Source organism: Dicentrarchus labrax, unplaced genomic scaffold (genome assembly GCF_905237075.1).
Source record: "Dicentrarchus labrax unplaced genomic scaffold, dlabrax2021, whole genome shotgun sequence".
NCBI classification, from domain to species: domain Eukaryota; kingdom Metazoa; phylum Chordata; class Actinopteri; family Moronidae; genus Dicentrarchus; species Dicentrarchus labrax.
The window spans coordinates 24,754,685-24,771,118 of record NW_026136714.1 but is presented as its reverse complement, the minus strand read 5'-3'; the positions used below and the strand labels follow the sequence as shown (position 1 = coordinate 24,771,118).

At 39.8% G+C, this 16,434-nt stretch overlaps 1 protein-coding gene across 17 annotated transcripts in view; it reads left to right on the top strand.

The window, feature by feature from the left end:
* Window positions 1–907: 907 nt before the first annotated feature.
* LOC127375553 (citron Rho-interacting kinase) overlaps window positions 908–16,434 on the top strand; it is a 40,760-nt gene continuing 25,233 nt past the window's right edge. For 3 of the 17 annotated variants that reach the window (XM_051421512.1, XM_051421510.1, XM_051421505.1), the window contains exons 1-9: window positions 909–1,277; window positions 6,012–6,113; window positions 7,664–7,807; window positions 8,048–8,167; window positions 12,545–12,715; window positions 12,939–12,992; window positions 13,158–13,211; window positions 14,386–14,526; window positions 16,131–16,256. In XM_051421512.1, coding sequence (XP_051277472.1) covers window positions 6,105–6,113; window positions 7,664–7,807; window positions 8,048–8,167; window positions 12,545–12,715; window positions 12,939–12,992; window positions 13,158–13,211; window positions 14,386–14,526; window positions 16,131–16,256 — 819 coding nt within the window. In that variant the 5' untranslated portion in view covers window positions 909–1,277; window positions 6,012–6,104. Of the gene's footprint in view, window positions 1,278–6,011; window positions 6,131–7,663; window positions 7,808–8,047; window positions 8,168–12,544; window positions 12,725–12,938; window positions 12,993–13,157; window positions 13,212–14,385; window positions 14,527–16,130; window positions 16,257–16,434 lie in introns of all 17 variants that reach the window. The other 14 variants (XM_051421511.1, XM_051421507.1, XM_051421503.1 and 11 more) reach the window with 8 other exon arrangements.

The window sequence follows — 16,434 nt, the reverse complement described above, 5'->3', positions numbered from 1 at the left end:
TAATACTTCAATATGCTTTGTCACAGTGTTATCTGTGTACATTAGTTTACAGTACTTTCAGTGTACTCTGTTACAGTGCCATTAGAGGTTATTCTGACACAGTGCACTTCACGTGTAGTTTAGCAGCAATGCTCTGTTTAATGCTTTTATTTCAAGCTATTAAAGAAATGTTAGTGACATTTTGGCGGTAAGGAATGATGACATATTGTTAGAAAGCTCCTTGCTGGGCTTTATCTAGAAGCAAAAAGAACACAGTAGCAACTGTACTATGAAACTAAAGGGAAAATACAAGTGAAAAGTGTGACAGACTCAAAGGCTCATAACTCTAACCCTTATTTGAGAAAGTGATCATCTCTGCAAATAGAATTTATAAATTCTACAGGAAGGCTACTGTATGTTATAAATCAAACATTACTATTGTTTTTACACTGCTATAAAATAAAGAAAGTGTTCCCCTTTTGCTAAAAACCTTAATGAACTTTTCCGCTTTCTTCAGGAGAGAATTCAGAGCTATTTGTGAAAAATTCTACATAATTAAACAATATAAACATTTATACTGCCTTCTCCTTTTTGAAGAAAGAACCTGCATCTCTTCTGAATTGTTCTTGTTTAGTTATTAGAGTTTAGTTATTAGATTGCATTGCTGCTATTCATTTAGAGAAGGCCATTGTGTTTAGTCACTAATGAGCTGCACAATTCCAGGTCTTTAGTACCTGACATGAACGTACAGTACTTTGCGAGCACTGGGTGCTGACTGTTATCGCAGTGTGTCAAGCTGCATACATTAGTGTGATTAGTGACGGCTGCTGCAGTATACGGGGAGAAGAAGAAAGAGTTGGGGGGTGGTAAGGGTGAGCGCTTGACAGAGTAGAGAGAGAGAGAGAGAGAGAGAGAGAGAGAGAGAGAGAGAGAGAGTGAGAGCTTCCACTCACTCTCTACAGTATGTGATCACCGGTCTGCTGCATTACTCTACAATGCCATTCCTCGGTAGTCCTGCACTCCCTCCCTCTCTCCTCCGCTCTGTCTCTCTGCTAGCAGTAATCTCCAGCCGCTCTCGCTGCCTCACAGCTTTCTGCCCCGCCACAGCACATCTCTCTCCCCCCTCGGCTCCGCTCTCTCCCCAGTGAGGATGACATCCCCGAATTTGATGAACCAGCGAAGCTCTCATTCTGGCTGGTGGCTTCCGAGGGAGACCCCACATGAACGGGCTTACTGGACGAGGTGGTGCCGCGTCTAAGGAGCTTCGTAGGAAACCCATCAGCTGTAGCAGTCTCTGAGTAAGTGCCATACTATTTTACTTACAGTATGTTTGCTATAGTGCATTGTTGTTTTCCCCATCTCAGCATGTTGGAACTATTATCTGACTGAGTGACAGTGCTGGGGCTTTATAGAGTGATGAGATAACATTGAGCACTGAGCTTATGCAGCAGCTGTATCTTGTCTATGAGGAGTGAGCGCTGTTCTTGGTCACGACACTGAAATGCTGTGTCTTTGTTTGCCCATCTCTCCTCATCGCTGTGCGTACTGTAGCATACACTCATACAGATGGCTATCACTCCCCAGGGTGCCGTTCAAACCCTGCACTGTTTGTGTATGCTCATAATGAGACCACTGCATGCCTTTTTCAGGAATCTGATTAATCTATACATATATATATATATATAATATAAGACTGAGGAAGTTTTGAGACAAAGTTTATCTACAGTATATTACAGTGATTCTCCAGATGATCTGAACTCACTTTAGGCTTCCTGTTGGTGGAGGTGCTGTAGTAGTTGGGATTGAGACTCTAAAAGAAAGCTGAAATGACAAAGTCAGTGGGAAAAAGTATGACAAGACGAAGACTGTGGTTGGAGGAAAGTATCTCTATGGTAACAGCGGGTTTTGCCAAGGGTAGAGGAGAGGTGAAGGAAGCTTGCTGCTTCTTTCTGGCGCCTATTCAGCTGGATCATAAATTACAGCACTGACAGGACTTTTCAGAACAAAACGGAATATTAATGAAGAGATTGTGGGAGAGAAAGAGAAAATTATAGATACATTACTGGAGAGATAGATGATCACAGTATGTAGTATTATGTAAAGAAACTGGATAGTGTGATTTGTGTGCTTTATAAGTTACCTAAAACATGTAGACTGTATGTATTCCTTATTTAAATGGTTCAAAGTTTTACAGGAGGACTGTGCGCTCACATCTGTTGGTGTTTATTTTAATCTGTGTTTACCTGTTCATGGAGGCAGACCAGATTGATGGTAGATGGATCAGAGGAAATGAGAGACACCTGTGCATAGTCAAAAAGCAGAACAGATCCATCAATGCTAATGTAAGTTGTGATGAGAGAGAGAGAGAGAGAGAGAGAGAGAGAGAGAGAGAGAGAGAGAGAGCTCTACTGCTCCATATCCTCAAGTGTCATTTTCCCAAAAGCCTCCTTTAGAAGCCCACACTGATCCTCTTTGTCATTTGGAGTTGTGATATAATGATGGACTGGATTTTGAAGTGCCTTCCCCAAGTGCTCATCATACTTTTATAGATTGTGATGTCCTGTCAGCTCGACCACCACAGATGGGGGATGCATCAGTGCCGGAGCATTCAGGTGCAGAACTGTCGCTTTGGTGGCCCCAGTGAAAACTGAGAGTGTTTTTAGTGATATTTAACCCACCTTGTGTCAGACAGTCACTGTGCAACAGCCTTGTCATTGGAGAGTTGAGGAATAATACCAGCCAATTAGTGATTAAATGCTAATTGTAGCTTTAGCAGACTGGGTTTACACCCCTTCTATTGCAACATGTTCCACTGGATACTTGCAATCATTTTAACATGACAACAGCTTGGCTACTGCTGGCCTAAAAGTGCAATTTTGAACACCAGTTTGAACTGTTTCAGGGGTGATTTTCTTTGAATAGCTCATATAACAAAAGGTAGCTATTTCGGACCAATGTTTATATATTCAAGGGCTGCACCGTTAATCGAAATATTATCAAAATTGCAATATGGCCAAGTGCAATATTCTAATCACAAAAGCTGCAGTTTTTTTGATTAAGGTAAAATATGCTTGTTACACATTGCAGCATTACTGTACTGTAGTTCTGAAGAGATACCCTGGCCTACAAATCTTGTTTTCCAGATGTAAGAAAACTTGTTTGTTTGGTACTGACCCCAACAGATGTCACATGATCATCATAAGTTTTAATAGTTTCAGTGAAAATTAAGTTTGTGATGCAAAAATTATAATTCCCAATCGTAAATCACAGTAAATGTCAAAATAATTGGCTTATGATTTTTACCATATTGTGCAGCCCCAATGTCTTCATTTGAGTGCATTAACTATCAGGATAAGGATAAGAATCTCCAGGATCACTTGCAGCAGCTTCACAATCTATTGAAATGTATTCAAATCATTCATTTTAATGCATGAATTGTGCTAACCAATGCAAATTCTCTAGAGCTATTATGCACCTCTGAAAATATATGGTCTGTAATGTCAAACACATTGTATGGATGAGGCTGCATTTACGGATTGGCCCGGGTTAATCTTCAAAGCCTGTGGTGTTTAGCAGGAAACTATGGAGCTTGAAAACCACGTTTGAATCAGAGAGCTGAAGCAGAAGCCCGAAGCGCTCAATCTTTCTTGCATGACTGTGGTATTACTAATTTGTTGTTGTCATGACAATAGGCATAAAATGTCTCTTAGTACATGTGGAGAGGACAGGCTGAAAGATCAAACTAGAGGTGAGTATATGGGAGAGGGACTGGGAGCTGGTTTTTAGAGAAGAATCCGTGCCACTACAGTGTTGCAACAGGTCTGTGATTCACCGCTGCCTACAGCCCATACAGTAGCACTGGCCCCTGGTCCCCCTGCAGACTGAATGTAGAGCAACACTATGACTGGGATGCAACCTCTATCCACTCTCCTCCTCTTCAACAACTCTGACTCACAGCCCAGCACACATTATTCAACCCACGAAAAAGAGCTCCTCGACTGAGTTGGAAGCCAATGTTCCTCAGTGAATGTTACTGTTGATGGGCTCTCACAAACAAGCGGTATTTGTGGAACCTTTCTGATTGAAGGTACCATAATTATATGGCTTGCATGGATTGTAAAGAACAAGAAAACATATAGGATCATTTTCTGGACTGGAACATGTGTACGTTAGGTTTCAATATCAGAAATTGGGAATCTGCAAAAACAGATAGGCCAGCTGAGCGGTGAAACTGTCTTTCCTGTAGTTGTAATAAGCTTTATAAAAGTATAGTTATTATTAGTAATTGCTTTCAGGGAGCTTAATTATTGCAGAGGAGGGGCCCAGCTGCACAGTCTGTTAGCTCAGCTCATTATGGGCAGTCAGCTAGCACTTGAGTCTAGGAGGAAGACAGCCAGATCTGAGTCCCATCTGGTGCCTCATGCTAGCATGGCATCCTGTAACCACCAACTTTACCACTGGCTGGCTGTTGAGGAAGTTCTCCACATTGTTAGGAAGTATACAACACTAAATGATGCAGTGTTGGTGTCCCAGCACACATAGATGTATGGCATTCATTAGGAGCTCTGGGAGCTGCTAGGAGACATGGACCGCTTTCACATAAAAAAAAAAACCTTGAGGGGATCACATCTGTGAGGTTAAAATGATTTATCTAACTACTTTGCTGCCTGGTTTCAGAGCAATAAATCCAAACAGGACATTTTGACACCTCATCTAAACCAGACAGCAGAATTATGTGCCATTGATGAAGATCAGCAGGTGCTATAGAACGCTCACCTCAGCTAACGCTTCGCTCATACCCATCATCACTCATTACAAGCCACCTGTTCCTGCATCATGTCATGCCAATGAAACTGGAGGACCAGGCAGTATTCTGATGCAGCTTGGGCACATGCTGCGTGGCCCTGCTGTGTCATTGAACAACCAACCCCCTAAATGACCCTTGAAGCATAAGGATTACATCACTCACATATCTGGGGGAAATATTAGTAAGCACCAGAGTCATCCCTAGAGATTCATAATGTCTGTTGTTCAGCTGCAATATCTGCATAGCTTTGGGTGTTTTTTTAATCAGATACTACTGCATGCCATCTTCTGGGCAGCAACGAATGTGATGGCCATGTCCTGCTGGACAGTATACACTAAAAAAGCAATACAGGCGATATAAATGACAGTTCACATCATAACAATAATGCAGCAGTAAAAACAAACAGCAATCCGCCGGAGTCCACATGTTAGCTGAGCTAGAGCTGAGCATGTTACTGTAGGGAGGAGTGGGAGGTGAGCCTCTGCTTTTTATAGACTTTCTCCCTCTGTCGCTCATTCTTCTGCCTGCCTCTTGATCACAAAAGCTGCCAAATATATCCAGTGGTGGTAAAAGAGGCTGTTGTGTGAACACGAGCGGGCTATTTATAGTATCTGCTAAGCTAGAATATGAGCGCATATTTGGTCAGCACAGTTTGGCTCTCCTGTGGTATACTCACTAAATATCTAAACTGTGAACAACATGCATCTGCTAGTTATCTGTGTGATCGTGTTACTGTTTAATAGAAGAAGTGTTACAGTAATAGGTTTCTAGGTATATGTGTTATGTGAATTTCTCAAGCCTTCAGTGCTTGATTGCTAATTGCTTGGCATTAAAGCCAATGTTACAGTTTGGTTTTGAAATGTGTTTAATAAGAGCACATTTTCTTGATTAGCTATTTGTAATGAACATATCTAGTTTTGATTGCAATAATCACAACTGTGATCAAGGGCTTAACAAACTTCCTTGTTTAGTTGATGCGTGTATTTGACAGCCTGCTGTAACTTTAATGATTGTCAGAACATATATGGAAGGTAAATGATTCCAGTTGACAGACTGAAAAAAAGCCATGTATACAGTATGATTATAAAAGGTAAGTGTTTTACATAAGAGCACTGAGTCAGCCCTTCAGTGTTCAAGAGAGGTTGGGCATAAAGACTGATTACTGTCATGTGTCTCTCCCTATTCCCTATCTCCCATCTTCTCTTCACGCTCTCCTCTCCTACAGACTGGTGACTACCATCCATCAACTCTCTAGATAAGACCATCTCTTTTGGAAAAGCCTCATTAAAAAGACAAAACAGCCAGAATTGCCGGACACATGTCACAGGTATTACTCTTCACATGGTAAGAGTTTGTTTCCAGAACGAGCTAAATCAGCCATCTGTTTGTCACTTTGCCTTTACATCATAGCTGAGCTGGTGTGTGTGTGTGTGTGTGTGTGTGTGTGTGTGTGTGTGTGTGTGTGTTTATGTATCTTAGTATTCCACGTCACTATCCGACTATTTGTGAAAATGGGGCCGTCCTTCTGGCATGAATCTGTCACAGTTGTAGGGCTACACGAAAAAGTATGGGCGTGTGATTGAACACTTATGGTTCTTTTTAACACATGGGATGAAATTACAAGTGGAAATACCTTAAAAGTAATAAAAGAGTATGAGGCACTGAGGTGCTTAAAAAAAGATATGGTCTTTTCCATGCAATGGAAAAACTATGAAAAGAGAAGTCAAACCAGGTTAATCTAAATGTTGAAACACATGAAGTGAAATAACATTAGTGATGAGTGCATGCATCTCTCCTCCCACTCTCTCCCACCTTTTTCCAAAAATATACTTGTTAATTCTATCAGTGACAAAAAAAGAAAGCAAATTATAAATCATTATCCATTTTGTTTAAAAACATCATATGGATGTCTTAGCTGTTTTGCTAAGCATCCTCCATCAACACATTTTACCATTTGGTTTTACAGTGAGATGAGTTAATCCTCCATGGTAAAGATAATCTTTATGTGGGTTTGCTCTACTGGCTTGTAGTAAGATTCAAACGTTACGTATTGACTCATTTTGTCTTGTAATTGTAAATTAAAAATACTGAAAGTAAGGTTAGCATGTGGTTCAGTATATTCCACCCAACAGCTCACAGCGATGTGTGAAGCAACTTGCAAACAGGGAATACTCTATTTAAAGTATAGACTTGACAACAATAACTGAACCAATTCACCACCTCCATCCCACCATAAAGCAACATTTTAGATCTAAAAAGCACAAACTTCATTGTCCTATTTCTGTAAGATTTCTAGGTAATGTCCATCATTAACATTTGTTATAATCAGATCACTATACAGCATCTTTCCATCTGCCTCTTAAATGTGTTTAAATGGTCAAATCTAGTGATTCTTTGCAGTGACGTTGGATTCCAGTGCAGTGTTATCCCATTGCTTTAACTGGCTCCAGCCCCATGCTGTGGCGCCATGTTGTTGTGAGCATGTGTCTGCATTCTGACTGTGTGTTAGTGTTACCATACACTAAGTGCTGTGACTGTGTATCTGTGACTGTGCTGCAAGCCCTGCTGTTTCTCTGGTTTCCAGCACTCCTCAGGCCCTGTAATGCTGTAATGGCACATCTAATTGTATCATTGATTGCTACCAATGACATGTGCCACCAAATAAGTCCAGTCTTGCACACACACACACACACACACACACACACACACACACACACACACATATTTTAGCCAATAAGAAGATATCCCTAACACAGCTACACTCTAAAGGGACGCTGTAAAAAAACTTATCTACTCTCATCCATGGGCTCAGAGATTCATTAAATGATACTAAACCATCAGACAAATGTTATGTCCATGCTATGTTCTTGTTTCCAGGTTGAGCAGGAAATCTCACTCGTCCAGAGGAAGATGTCTGACCTTGAGTCAGTGTTGCAGCAGAAGGATATAGAGTTGAAGGCCTCAGAGACCCAGAGGACCATCCTGGAACAGGACCTGGCCACCTACATCACAGAATGCAGTGTGAGTAGGCCTGTAGTTACTACAGTGGACACCACGTGGACTGTTTTACTTCTTCCAAATATGCATGTGTGGGTGGATAAAACACATCTTAGCATAACATAATCCACAATGACCAAAATTGACACAAACAAAAACTTCACATTATCCGTATGCATTGTAGAGCTATTGTATTAGACTGTATTCGTTTTAGCTGGGTGTAACAAACTGTCAACTGACTGAACGTATGTGTATGTGTTTCAGAGTCTAAAGCGCAGCTTGGAACAGGCTCGTATGGAGGTGTCACAGGAGGACGATAAAGCATTGCAGCTTCTCCACGACATCCGGGAGCAAAGCAACAAGCTGCAAGAGATCAAAGAGCAGGTAGGACGGCATTGTGGGTGTCATCCTGGTCGGTCAGTGGGTTGAGATACATACTGTTTACTCCTAATGTTGTGGGCTCAAAACGGAACCAAGGAATAGCAGATCACTAATCCATCACTGGTTTTAACTTGAACTAAATCTAATTCCCTTATTCGATGGATACTTGCAGTGATGGGTATACTGTACTGTATGTAACGCATGCAGCAAATTGTCAAAAGAATTATCGCTTAGATAAGAAGCAGGTTGGGAATGTTTCATAATGGCAGTCAGATGGAGCAGGTCAAGTCACCAAGGCTGAGTGTGTGGGGTGTGAGTGTTAATTAGACAGGCACATGATGTTGGAGCCCCACCACTCTCTGTAGGGGTGCAGTCAGTATAGCATAAAGCACTTACTGTGCAGCATGTTAAGAAATGCCTCATGCTGCAGTGGTATACATATGTGAATCGTTGTCGTCACCTTTTCATTTAAATCCTTGAACCTTTTCACATCGAGAATATACAATATAAGGATGTAGTTTAACCACACTGTTTTATTGATTTATTATGTGGCTGTGAAGATTTTTTAATGTTTGAGAAGGAGAGATTCACTTCACAATTAATTAAAAGTTTATTAGTTTATTTGAAAGAAAAAAGCAATGCACCAGATTTCTCAGACTAAGTTGGTTATACAGTCTGTAGTTCTCTGTATGTAGTATGAAGACTGTATCAAGTGTGAATCTCTCTGGAATCAGGAATACTATTAATGGAGAAAAAGACAGGGGAGCTTTACTGTACACGCAGCCCTTAATTACTGAAATCTAATGTGACGAGTGTGGCATGTATGAATGTTTTTGTGTCAGCACCACATGACCGAGCGTTGCCAACTGTGAGAATTAAGCCGTTACAAGGCTGACAGCTTAGGACAACAGACAGAGAGCATGAAGAATCATCTTCCTGGCTTTATGCACCTTTTTTTTTCTGAAAAAGGTAATAGAAAAGCAACCTGTTTTTTCTCAGCCTACACTAGGGCTGGTTACCAAGCACTGAATACATTGTGCAATGGTTGCTATGGTGATGAGAGCCATATACCTACGATTGAAGAGAGCACTGATGCAGTGGGCAGGCTGTCGTGATGAGGTGCTGGGACCTTAGCTCATACTGTTTGAGAAGGAGAATTTTTGACCATCACTTGATATACCGCCCTAAAATTAGTGACGATGTGTGTTTGAGGAATGTACCCTGTCCTGAATAGAGCTTTTTTATTATCTCATATCTCCCCTGGTGAGACAGTTTTGAAAACCTGGATTTTATATCCAGTACTGTACACACCTGGGCAGATTGTTTGTTTTGGAAAGTTACAAAAATTGTCAGATGCAGACCCCCCAGTACGAAGGGCGTTTCATATCCTGTTTAGACTCTTCGCTTACTTCTCATTTGAAGCATACTGAGGCCCTTGGGGATCCCTCAAGAGGAGCTGTCAGATCCCTTTCCTCAGCAACGTTGTTACTCTAATGTTAATTTTAGCATGTATAGCTGAGCCTGAAAAGCTGACTATGAGTTTTCATTCTCCTTGACAGTTTTGTTTACAACCTCAGAGAGCAAGCCTGACTATAAACATGTTAGATTGTTAGTTTGACATTTGTGATGTGCATTGCTACCAAAGCGACTGTTGGAAGTTGAACAGGGGAATATTCATAACAAACCGCCTTCAGGATTGTCAGGAGGTGTGAGTGAAGGTTGATGCTGTAAGACTGTGGGTAATTTGAGCATCTCATAACTGGATGTGTATAAAGCAAGATATATATATATACACATATACATACATACACACATATTTATATGAATAAAGGATAGTTTGCTAGTTTGCTAGTTTGGTGCATATTATCTGGCCCTGTGTTCCCATTGGTGCCTCTCTGCAGGGTATTTGCGCTAGCTAAATCCAGCATTTCATCTTGAAAAGCATCTGTCTCCCACGCTCTGTCATATGACTGCAGTGTTTATCATTTTCATGCACAAGTCATGCAGTGTTGGAACAACAAACAGTAGAGATTGGGGATAGATTCATTTTCAGAGAAAAGCAATCTGTGCCAAAGCCATTAAGACCTGCAAACATATGCAAACACACAATTTCACCAAAGACTTGAGAGCAAAGAAGTCCTATGGAAAACCAAGTTGTTTCTGTCTCGGTTGTGTTAACACAGTTACACTTGCAAGTGGACAGGTCTGCAAGTTCCATCAGATTGATTTAAAAAGCCTGCATTTCATTATCTCATAATGATGATATAGACAAAAATCAATGCAGATGTGAAGGTACTAACAAACATTTCCTTCTTCTAAAACATTTGGAAAGCCATGCATTATTTACATCCATGTTTGATTGAAATCCTCTTCATCTCTGCCTTTGTTATCGCTGTGGTAATTGTGTTGGTGCGTTAGTACATGTTGCTATGGCTGTCAAGCTTTCCGTTGGCATGTAGGCTGTTTACAATAATAACACTGACAGATTCACAGCATGAAATTTGTAGTAATCTTTGAGATAATGGGTCCTTGATTGTTTCCAGCTCACTCCTTTTTAAAAACTTGCTACATACATGATATAGGGCTAAAAAACTGAGGTAAAGCATTATGATCCAGGCAAAATGTTAATGATTCATGTAAGGAAGTAAAGAAAACGCATTGTTTTTGTCTTGCAGTATAGAGCTAGTTAGACCTAGTCACTGTGATCTTACATTTCTCCTTTTTTGATTCTAACATAACCAAGCTTGGATGCTTACATACTTTGCTTTTTTGCCAAGATAGAGAAATAATCACTGATTTGAAAGTTTTTCTTAAACTTAAGGAGGTATTAAAGCTGTAAAACTGTGGTATGAATTCATGGTGTTGAGAGTGACTGCTCACTTGACACTGAATTAGTTTTGAATGTCTTTCTTTTGTCTCTTGGGGGTGTTTTCAGTATGAGTAAATGATCCACAGTGGCTAAATTTCAACGCAAGTGACGCAAACGATAACCTGAATGGGCCAAGGACAGAAAATATATTGTAAAACTGGGTTTCTGTAATAAAATAATACTGTGATTCAGCGCTCCACAAGGCCTTAGTTGTTGAACGTCATATTGAAAGATGAATTCCCTTGTCTTTAATTTCCTCACACTGAGTGACTGTTTCGCTGAAGAATTATTGAAATGTTATAGTTTTATTGACTTGGGAAGTCACGAACAGATGAAAGGTAGTTCCCAGGAGATCCAGTCAGTTCTCATTGATAGGAGCTGTCAACCTGCTCTTGTGGAGCCAAAATGAGTAGAGGGAAGGCACACAGGTACTTATATATTGTGGGAAGCCATCTCACTGGTGGTGTATCTTACCTGACCCAAACAGGTCAGTTCCCATACATATGGAAGGCCAACAGGGTTAGGGAGATAGTCTTTTTACTCAAACATCCATGGTTACACATGTAACCTCCTGTTCCACTCTAAATTATTTTAACATTGCTGTCACCATGTCTGATGTTGTCTGCTTCGCTTGTCCTAATCTGTGTCGGTTGAGCATCAGTCTCCCTGGATGTGGAAGGATGCTACTTTTTATTAGAATGACAGACAGACCGATGTGCCCTGTAAGCTGATGAGGAGGTTGAAATTAGATCTGTTAGGCTGTGACTAATTACTGTTAAACAGACATGTGCATTAAGTGACTCTGGCTGATCACATTTTTCTCTCCACATTCCTGTCTCTGTTCATTGACTTTTTATATCATCAGTGTGGTTATACTTGCTAACATATTTGAAGTGTCTCTGTACTCACATTACTACCAGAAAAAGTACATATAATGTAATTGGTTCCACTATGGAGAGGCGTTTTCTTCCTGTTTAGTTTGCATTTGCTAGCAGCATATTTAAAATACATCTCTTATGAATGACTTTGTTCTTATAAATGATGCAGTGGCTTCTGACAAGAACATTTTCAGGTCAAACTGCATTGGGCCTGATGGAGAGCTATTTTCCACTTAAGACATACAGTAATCACTCTGCCAATTTCTCCAAAAATTGCTGCACTGGTAGAAGGGCACTCTTAATGGCCGATATAGACAAATATAGTCATGTTAACTGGATAAAGTGCTTAGAAGTAGCCAGAATTTGAAAATACTGTCTCTTATTCCAGGTACTTTTTGGCAGAGGTATGTGCTCCTCCAATCGGAATGTACTCTTATTTTTTATCAAAGTGGAAATTTCCTTTTTTAATGTTATTGCTCCTTTTGTGTGCATAGGGCTATTGCTCCTCTCCCTCTTTTCCCCCTCTCCCTCCTCTCCTCCTCTCCTCTCTTCTTCCTCTTCTTGGCTCTTCTCCCTCTTCTTGGCTCTTCTCCTCTCCTCTCTTATCCAGGGGTTTCTGTGGTCTTTGTGCAGGAATATCATGCCCAGCTGGAAGAGATGCGAGTTTCCATCAGACAGCTGGAGGAGGACCTGTCTGCTGCTCGTCGCCGTAGCGACTTGTATGAGGCCGAGCTGAAAGAGTCTCGGCAGACCAGCGAGGAGCTGAAGAGGAAGGCAGCCGACTACCAGCATAGGATGCAGAAGGTCTACACAGTAACTAAAGCCGTTAATGATCCTGAAAGTTACATAGGAAGGAGTTATGGTCTCTTTGGCACATACTGTACATACTGTACAGGCTCAGAATCATAGTGTAGCTCAATGTAACAATATGATTCTATTATAACTCACTTGTAGTAATTAGGATGTTTCTACCTACGCGCCATGATCATTTCCGCAAGGGATCTCAGAGTTTCCTATATCTTCACAGGCCAAAGAGCAAGGCAAAGCAGAAGCAGAGGACCTGATGGCCAAGTTGGAGAAGGTAGTTTATGAAGTTCCTTTAATTGTATTAAGATTCAGTGATTGGTGAGGACTGCAAAAATATGTCCAGATAAGGACACTGGTGAGTTCAGGTGACTTTAACAAAGGATGATACGTTTAAATATCAATCTTTACATATTATAATGACTGTATTTTTCTTTTTTAGACCAATGCTGAGCAGCAGACAAAGATCCAAGATCTTCAAGAAAAGCTTGGCAAGGTAGAATATTTTTGCTGGGAAGATTAATGAATAATTTATATGAGCTTCTGCTTCCAAATGCAAGAGATGTAACAGCATTTTACCCTTTCAGATGATTGTATAAACTCCTTCTCTACCCTTAATGACCTCCTTCTTTCTCCCTCTGTCTCTCTTTTAAACTGTGGTTCTCCAGTCAGATTTGCTCTATGGCCCGAGAACAATTAAGCTGTCTTTTAAAACTAGAGTTACTGCTTAATTATCTGCAATCACACAGTTTTGTCCTCATTAGTAAAGATAATTTCTTCATAATTGTCTTTTCCTAGAATTTAATATTTAAAATTACCATCCATTCTGCCAAGAGCACACAAGGTTGTGGTGCTAATATTCAAGGCTGACTGTGCCCACATTTGGGATAGGTCTACTTCTGGCTCAATGTAAACTAGTTTATTAAATAGTAAGTAGGGTGGGACTTTGTTTATTAAAATAACTCAGTGTAGTCTGTTCTTGTTTACTAGTACGCACTGAACTTTACAGAAGGATGTCAGTTATTCCTTTTATATATATATATATATATATATATATATATATGAACTTTATATCAAAAACCAGTGCACTGTAAGCTAGTGTCACTAAGCAGATAATGCAGCTGCGTATAGAACGGATTCATATCATGTATTTGAGTTGTTATTACACACAATTATTATACTAGAATGTTCATAGGATTTACATTTTGACTAAATTATTTTAATTGGTGTAGTTATTAATAATTCTACAGTGGCATGTGTATTAGAGATTGGTCCATTGGTCTTCTTAAAAAGTCTAAAAATCTGAATTTTAGGCCTTAAAATATGATAAATACAATTTTGATTGGTCTTTGAACTATTAACATTGCTTTTATAAAGTTAAATTTTTCAGTCTCACTTTTAAATATATTTTTGGTAAAATTATTTATTAATCATGCTGTAACAACAGCAAAACAAAACCGACATTGAACCAACACCCATTTGTCTTTGGATCCTTACATTGTATCCACACTTTTTTGCCAGTATGGATGTGAAATCATTTTTAAATTGCATTCAAAATGGTTTTAAAATACTTAACCTGTTGAAACCTGTAATACAGACAATCTTACATTAAAGTTTGTGTAAATAACATGTACACACACATTGAGTTGTATTCTTCTTTGAACCTGCAGTCGTTAAAGGCCACTGCTGAAGCAACGGACCTCCTTCAGAGTATGAGAGTGGCAAAAGAGCGCATGGAGCGAGATCTGGAGAGGCTACACAACAAGGAAGACTCCAGTGACAGCCTGCGTAGACGCCTCCGTGAGACTGAGGTACACACACATCTCTGTTATCACACATACAGTACACATACTACAAACAGCTTAGTATATATGTGTTCTGGCCTCCTGCCGCTTTCTTCTTGATATTCTGTGTATCATGTCATTTGTTGCTTTGCAGCATCACAAACCTTTTTGTTTAAAGTGTTGCATAAATAAATCTGCCTTGGGTATCTGCTTAACACAAAGAGCCCATATGTTCTCTTGTTAACGTGTTGGTTTTGCACCTTCTGAGGAACACTGTGATGGCATGATAGCATGTCAAATAGCCTGAATGTTTGACACAGTTGATCATAATTTGTAAAGCAAATCCGCTTGTGTTCATGTGGTTTGTGAAGCATAAAGTGTAAAACTAAACCAAAGGGTCTTTAAGGTGATAAAAAATTACATTGATGTACCACTGCACAAACAATCATACTCTCAGACTTTCACCCATATCTCTTTAGTGCATAAAGCAATGTTTTTTGTACAAATATCAGCAAAAGTCCTGTTGTTTGATTGTGTAGAGACAATATGAGGTCTTGAACAGAAAAGCATTATTGTTACTGATGTTATGAAGCTAATCAGTCTGCATTTTTACTAATTGATTCTCCAGTGGATCAGTAATTCCTGTGGCTCAGTGCTCCTGCTTCTCCTTTAATGTTGACAAACTGTTTTTGCACACAGTTTTTCTTGGAGGCCAAATCCACTGGGTAAACTGTTAATGCCTTAATATCTAAATTTAACAAAAAGAAAAAATCTGTATCTGTGTAAAAGCCTTTTCATAATGGTGCATTTCTGCATTTTGCACCAGGAAAAGACAGCCAGTATACATTTACAGTTATTTATTAAACAAAGTTTCTGCCAAAAAAGCATCTAAACATGCACTTTTGACACAGCTGTTTTTCTTGTAATAATCATCAAGGGAGTATATTTCAGTTAGCAGGGACTTCACCATGGTGTGCAAGAGTGCAGATACCGACAGGCAGACCTTTCATCATCTTCAGCATTGTCTCATAAGTATTTGTCTCAGAATCCATTTATATATGTCCAATGCACAACTGTATTGTGACCTACTCACGCAATCCATCAGCTTTAATAAAATCCTGCTACAAATATATGCATAGGGATACATTATGTATTCATTCATGCAGTGTCTGTAGTTATACAGTGTACTTTTTTAGGGGTTGTTATGAGATCTTCTAAAACAGCACTTTACATCAAGCACTAGACATTTTAATTAGCATAGGTTAATTTAGACAGCAGAGTCAGAGGAAAGAAAATGTGCATGTGGTCAAATTTGAACAGCTCCAAAGACCTCTCACACCATCATAGAAGAATGCAAATGGACTCTTGGGACCATTGTGAGGAACTTGTAATAATGAGATATAAATATTGCAGATGTGCATCACTAACAAGCCAAATGGATTCGGCTGCCACAGTATGTCATCAGTTCTTCCTTGAAGTGGAAATCTTGAGTCTAATAAGCATTTCTACAAAATGTGCTATGACGCCCACATAGCAAAAAGTACTATTTTGGATTATGAATCTTTTGACCTGACTAAAACAACCATTGTATAAGCCAGTTAAGTCAGATTGTGTTCATTGTGTGTATGCAGGATGGTAGGAAGACTCTCGAGAACCAGGTGAAAAGGCTGGAGATTGTCGAGCGCCGGGAGACTAAACTGAAGGATGAGATCCAGAGCAAGACCCAGCAGATTCAGCAGATGGCAGATAAGATTCTGGTAACCCACCTTTCACTACTTGTGCGGAGCTAAAATAATCAGAGGAGGTGTGAGATAAACATAGCTCATTGTCATCATTGCAGAGGAAGTGCTATTTTACATAATACAATATTTCTGAAAAACCTAATGTTTATCATGTATTATCTTTATGGAGGATCTGGATGTAAACTACATCTGG